At 40.9% G+C, this 7,172-nt stretch overlaps 1 protein-coding gene across 1 annotated transcript in view; it reads right to left on the bottom strand.

Annotated features, from left to right (window-relative positions):
* Positions 1-1,296: 1,296 nt before the first annotated feature.
* The window catches only part of galnt12 (UDP-N-acetyl-alpha-D-galactosamine:polypeptide N-acetylgalactosaminyltransferase 12), a 19,015-nt gene continuing 13,139 nt past the window's right edge, over positions 1,297-7,172 (bottom strand). Inside the window, exon 10 of the mRNA XM_026156674.1 lies at positions 1,297-4,840. Coding sequence (XP_026012459.1) covers positions 4,703-4,840 — 138 coding nt within the window. The 3' untranslated portion in view covers positions 1,297-4,702. The remainder of the gene's footprint in view (positions 4,841-7,172) is intronic.

The raw sequence follows: 7,172 nt of genomic DNA, 5'->3' as shown, positions 1-7,172 counted from the left end.
CATGTTTTCCGCACAGTCTGGAGCCCCTCCTGAAAGTGAAAGTGTGTCATCTAATGTACGCTGCCAGCAGCCACTGCTCCTGAGCCGTTCTGGGTATTGCGGATTACATAAACCAAACTGACATGCAGTGTGAAAAAGGCTTCCAATCAGTGTGTTTGAGTGTGTGTGTGTGTGTTCCTCCTCCTATAGTTTCTTTTGCATCCCTGACAACTGAAGCCTGAGCATCTCCAAAGACTTGCACCGCAGGGAGCCTTGTTTTGTATTATCATTAAAGACACATATGGGGTGTGAGAGAGTGTAGTGCTGCATGTATGCCACACTGGATCAAAAATTAGCTCTACACTGAGCGAACAGACTGTGACAACATACAGTGCTACTGCGGGCGCATTTTAAATTTTTCAGAAATTCAACAAAAGGGCTATTTTGTACCACTTATTTCAAAGAGAGGTACACAAAAGATTAGGACAAGACAATACCAGAGACGGCAGCATCAAAGACTTCTGCAGCTCTTACCAGGAAGCAGCTGATTGCTGGCATGCCAGCATTTTCAGAATATGACGTTTTGGCAAGTTTTCCATCAGAGTATGCGCGAGAGAAACAAGCTCGTCTCGTGCCGTTTTTTCCCACCAAACACTGGCATAGAACTACATTTTCTGTTTCGGTGAAAGAGCAACAAGTTGTGTATTGTTAGCATGTCTAATTGAATATAAAAGCTTCCTAAAAAGGAAAAACAAAGTTGCAAGTAGTGACACAAAGACACACCCTGTAATCCTAAAAAGCCGCGCACCATCAATGACTAATTGAGAGAGACTGCAGGGCAGAGTGTCAATATCGAAGGCAACAGCGACTTGGCACGGGTGCAACATTTTACCATCTCGCTCAGCAGCTGGTGATCATTCCAATCAGATATGGTTGGAAAAACTTACCCCCCCATATCTTCCCTTTTCTTCTCTCATTATCCTCTGAGCATCTTGATTTGCATCTCCAGCAGTTTCGTGTGAATGATAGCCTGTTTTAATCATAGTGGATGTGGATGAGTCACAGCTTAATTGATAAGACAATGGGAGATGGTGAAAATATTTTTCGTATGTTTTGTTGAAGCGTTTCCAATGTTAATACACATTTCAAAAGACAAAAAAGACATGTTAGGAAATGATAAATCACAACAATTTATTTATATATATATATATATATATATATATATACACATATATATATATATACATATATATATATATATATATACATATACACACACACACACATATATATTAAAAAAAAGCCGGCACAATGACATCAAATGTAGTCCATTTATTAGATCTACTAATTATTAAAAGAAAAAAAAACAATTCATTCATTACATTCGTCAATTATTTAATTACAATATAAGGCCACTGGAGTTACTGACGGCATTATTACAGCAGACATGGTCTTTGAATTCTTGCATTATTATTAGTGCATATTTACCACATTAGTAAACGGAAGGCCAAAAGACGGTATTTTTTGCATGATATCATACAATAGCGCTGCATGGTCACAATGCAATCATCCACTTTACAGGTTCAAGTGCTACAACAGATCCCTGGAAAATCTGTATTAATGACATGCATTTGGTTGATATAAAACTCTATATGTCCTGCCGCAGAGATATAACTCTAAACTCTCAAAATATCAATGTTATTGCTGCAGCTTGCACCGTAACAAATTAGCATACAAAAATATAACATCACAGTAAAAATGTTTTACTACATAGGGCATGGTTGGAATAACAGATGGCTACAGGGGACAATAAATAACCCTTTTTAATACCGAGAGAATATTTACCCTCCACTTAGGCCAAAGATGTAAACTGATGGAAAATTGAAGAGCTGCCACTTCTTAAGTGTTTAACACATAAAGCATTAGCAATGCATCAAACGGGCTATTTCACCGATCATGCATGATCGACACTAAAGCCGTGGAAAGCTAGGCAAAGAAGAGCCTAAGATTGCCGTGGACTATGAATTCCATGCAAGATGCTTCAAACTTACAAAAGGCATAGAGTGCTCTTCTATGGAGAGCAGGTCGACCCACTATCACCGTTTTAGCCTTACAACATATACAGTCCTGAGTCAAATTTCCTCCTTTTGTGAAGTTTCCTACTGATCATTTGGTACACTTCACGTATCACTTAGCACTGTCCACACAATAATGTACTATGCATACTCTTAAAAAAACTTTTATGGACTACTGTAAACTTAAACCCATTATTTTTTTTTAAATCTACTGTTTTTTTCTGACTTGATATGCAATAAATGTGCGATGGTTCAAGTTAAAAGCTGCACAGTGCAATGAAACTGTCAATGCACGTTCAGAGCTGCAGACTCTTGTAGCATCTTATCATCTTAGGCCTGAATCACACAGGCCTAAGGGGCCGGTCAGTGAACCACTGGCAACCTCTGGTTGCTAAGACAAAATGTGTACTCCCCAACTAGTTGGCAAAAGGTTTCTAGGAGTTGCTGACTGTCGCTAGGTCAGATTATTTTCAAAAAGGGTGGTGCACCAAAAACATTCTTGCAATTGTTTTGGTCAGTTTTCATAAAATACACCGACTTGTCTGCGAACACACTGTGAAACTTGAAAGAATGTGATGCAAACCAGAGAAAAAGAACATTTGCCTTCAAAGAAAAAGTTGTGCCTTACCACTGCAACTAACATTTTTTGAAAGGTGCTTTAAAGGTAAACGTTCTCCATGTCTTGTTTGCGTCACACTGGTCACAGTTTCACAACCACTTGACAAATAGTGTGTGAGTATTTCTAGCCAAGATTACATTTACCAACCAACTAGCGACAAACTGCCTGCAACCGAAGCAAACTCAAGGTTTTCACTCACTGACCGGTCTCTTGGGCCTGTTTCCATGGAGTTTTAGCAATCAATTTCACAGCCACTGCTAGCATCCTCCAGCAACCATCTGCAACCTGTCGAGGAATACACATTTTTCCCTTGTGACCGGTTGTTGCCAGATGGTCACCAACAGGTCTTTATGCCTGTGTGACTGAGGCCTTATATTCATTCAATTTGGCAACAGAAGGGATCTTGACTGCTCAAGTCACAGCAATGACACTGTATAAAATGTCTTTTTCTTTTCCTACTCTTTCATTTTATGAGCATATATTCTCAATCAATAACAAAAATCCATTTCAGCACAAAAGTCCCCTAACATCAGTTTATAACAGAACTCCTTTCAGACTGATGGGCAAACAGCCTGAGAAGGTTAATGGTGAGAAAAAAGGTCGCAAATTGCTTCATTCAATCTCCTCCATTATCTGCTTCTGCTGTCACAAACTCTGCTCTTTATGTCTTATGTTCATAAATCAAACCCAAAGCACACAAGTATACAAGTATTCATCTGAGGAGGATTTGGCTGGCGCGAGTCCAAAAGATAAGCCCTCCACTGAACACCTTTGACACACATAGAAAGAAGGGGTGATAAAGAATTTGAAGAGGACCAGAGAATCAATCAGGAAACCATCTGGCATCCCAGCAGCCTGAAGACACCGACAACCGTCTGCTCCTCCACTGTGTTCCCCTTGGACTCCCTGCAGAGCCTGCAGGGCAGCCACACTAGTGACCACAGCGGCGCTTCAGAGGGATCTATAGTTTTCTGAGCCTAACAGATGGACACAGAACGAGATCAGGGCAACCCCACAGAGCGATTCGTAAGGGAGAACGCTTCCACGTCTGTGCATACGAATTGCCTCAAAATTACACAATAATTAAACTCATCTCTAAAATAAATCATTTAAAAACATACTTGACACACCACATGAAGTGAATCCTTAAATTATGGCTATAATTTAGTCTTTTCAAGCTGCATTTCATTAAAGAGCACAAAACAGAATTATGCTGGGGAAAAAAAATTATTTTAAAAGCTAGCAAAACGGTCTAAGCCATTTTTACCTCAGATTCATATTCCTACAAAGCACACAAGAACAGAATACATATGGAGATTCTCCTGTTATCAGTAGTTGGTGATTACGTTGAAGAGGTACTAGGTACTTGCACAATGCCTTTTTTTTTTATTAAGTCCCTGGTACGTAGCAAGGAGTGACAAGCACTTTAAATGTCCTGAAAAGGCTCTCAACTAAATACCTGAAAAATTGTTCCACTTCCTACTCAGAAAGAGAGCCCAATACAAGAAGGGAATGTACAGAAAGGAGATTTAGCCCCCTCTAGAGGATAAGACAAGAATATAAAATAACGCCTCATGACATGCCTCTGAACATCACTGCAATTCCAGATGCTAGCTCGTAAGATGGTCAGAGTTTGCTGACAGATTTATGAAGCCGCTGTTTTCTTTCTATATGGATGCACAGCTTTCTTTGTGCCTTTCCCTCTTTCTGGGTAAAGCTTTGCATGCAAACTAAAAGACTGCAACAGGCGTGGAGTAGGTAAATGAAAAACAGCCCCCCAAAAATATTCCCATGTGCAAAGCAGCACTAGTTTCCAAACATCTCTTTAATGAGAAAAATAATGCATAGTCCTATAGGCTTGGTTTTCCCAACAAGTGTATATGCAGTATCCAGTAAGTACTGTAGAAAGTAAATACAGATAGATTTCACCCAGTGAGCAAGAATTTATAGGAGGTTTAAGTTTGAAAGGAAGCACAACCTCATTTGACGTCCGTTAAGGTTAAGAAAAACATATCCTAGGGTTGGAGTATTACATTTTCTCTTCAAAGAACCACTTCTGGTGGAGGCTATCAGAGCAGGGTTGGAGTGAGGGTGCTGGTGTCCCGTTGTCTGTATTGTCTATTGCCTCAACACACTTCTGGCTGTGGACGTGGTACAAACTCCCATCCTGAAAAATTGGCAAAGTATTTTCAAAATGGATATTAGCAATACATGTCTAAAGAACAAAGAGCAGATCTGCTGTTACTTTCATTATTCTTTATACATCAGAGTTTTAGGAGCATCAGAGCATACAGAACACAGAGGACCTGCCCAGATTGATCTGTACTTTTATTTTTTGCTTCACTTTTCATTTTCCCTCCTTCTACTGTCCAATTTCCCCCTCCTCAAAGACATACCCCACATACCCCGTTTTACATTCATTCAATGTTTTTAGGATCCATTTACATTTAGACTGTGTCATGTCCCGACATTCAAATCACACTAACTTCCAGTATTGTGTTTTGAATCCTCAGCTTGCTACTAACACACAATAAAAAAAAAAAAAAATATATATATTATATATATATATATATATATATATATATATTAGGGGTGCAACATACTCGTATCGATATTAAACCGTTCGATACAGTGCTTTCGGTTCGGTTCGCATATGTATGAACAATACAAAATTTGTAATTTATTTTATCAACTTTCCTTCTGACGATGCTGTCTGTGTTGAGCGCAGATCCACTGAGCGTTCAACACAGACAGCATCTTCAGAAGGAAGAGCGCAGGGCAAGCTAGCGAGACAGAAGTTAAGCTCTCCTTGCAACATGGAAAATTGAACCTCCCCCACCCTCATTCAGATCTGGCGTTTGGAATTATTTTGGTTTTCATGTGACATATGACCCTGAAGGTAAGCGCGTCATGGACTAAAGTAAAACAGTATGTTGGATGTGCCACGCAATGCTCAATTACATGGGTGGGAATTAGTGGGTTAGCGCAGTTAGCTCGTTAACGTGTTGGCCATCTAGCCCCACGCACAGGGCGATCAGGGGTAGCTCGTTAACGGAGATTTGCCGTGTTGTGGCGTTAACGTCATTTCAACGAGATTAACGCTGACAGCACTAGTGGGAACACAACGAATATGACTGCACATTTACGCCGACATCATCCTAGTGCAAAGACAAGTGGAAGCAGACAAAAACAACAAGCATGCATGCTACAAACTTTACCCGAGTCATTTAGACAGCCGTTAGCACATGATTCTCCTTATGGGGACCTGATATGTTTAATATTGTGGCGAGCTGAGACAAGGAGGAGACTGAGGTGTCGTTTGGTCTTGCTTCCCGTGAGCTAGCCAGGGAGCACAGCCGTTTATTGACATCTGCAGAAGAACACTGCCGCTAGCTAACTGCTCAGTGCGGCAACCGCACAGCAGCAACAACAACAACACACAGGGCGCCCTCTGACCCCGGAAGGACACACCGTCGCAGCGAGAGGGCGTCACCCGTCACTATGGCAACATAAACAAAACATAACTGTACAAACAGAACCCCGAACAGCCCTGACCCGCTACAATATGCTGCTGAGAATATAGCCCAGAAGAAGCGGATAGTATAGCTTTTATTTTGGAAAGAGCCATTTCTCTGTAATAAACTCTCTTTTCCAAAGATGAGTGATTCCTCAATCAGATACAGGGCTCGCAATATCGCTAGCCCGACGTCCCGGGGCTAGCGATTTTTCCAGTCGGGCTACCAAAATCTATCTCTTCCCTGCCCGTCGGGCTATTGTAGGAAGGAAAAATATATGTCAATGCTTTTGCATTCTTTCGGAAATGTAGCTGGGTAATTATGTCATTGGCATCGGTGAGCCACTGTCAATATGTGACATACTGAAATCGCGTTTGAATTTGCGCTTGTTTTTTTCTTTCACTTTGCAATCGCGCGAACTGTGTATAGAGAGCGACAGCACTGATCTGTGAGTGATGATAATTTGCGCACCAATTCCTCTGACATCGTCTTATCAATCGTTAGCTTACTATGCAAACATGACAAGTGAAATCTCCCGCAGCAAGCTTAAACATGTGAGAGGTTGATCGCGCAGAGAATCGCTGAGCTTATGTGAGTGTGTGTAAAAGCAGCGGGATATAAATTTTAGTTCTGCTGAGCCAAATAAGACAGGTCAGGGTGAAGAAGTGACAGCCAAAGAAAAGCTTACCACAAAACGGAAAAGTTATGACAAATCAGACTATAAGGCAAAAAGAAAGTGCAGCTTTATGGTTTCATGGACAAAAGAATTTCTGTGGCTGCAATATGACGAGCTATATAACCGCGGCTGCACATAAGTGGTCCGCAGGTGCGCATTCGCTGTCAAAATGGGAAAAAAAAACGCGCACAAGATATGAAGTTGCAACGCCTGTTTGCATACATAAGATTTTCTGGAGGAGGACAGACATTTGTTTAAAACTCTTAAAGATGTCGAAGAAGCTCCTTTAAGCAATTACTTTGGTGTTC

Source organism: Astatotilapia calliptera, chromosome 22 (assembly GCF_900246225.1).
Source record: "Astatotilapia calliptera chromosome 22, fAstCal1.2, whole genome shotgun sequence".
Taxonomy (NCBI): Eukaryota; Metazoa; Chordata; class Actinopteri; order Cichliformes; family Cichlidae; genus Astatotilapia; species Astatotilapia calliptera.
Note: the sequence above shows the minus strand (reverse complement) of the source record. Positions and strands in the feature narration are given on the sequence as shown.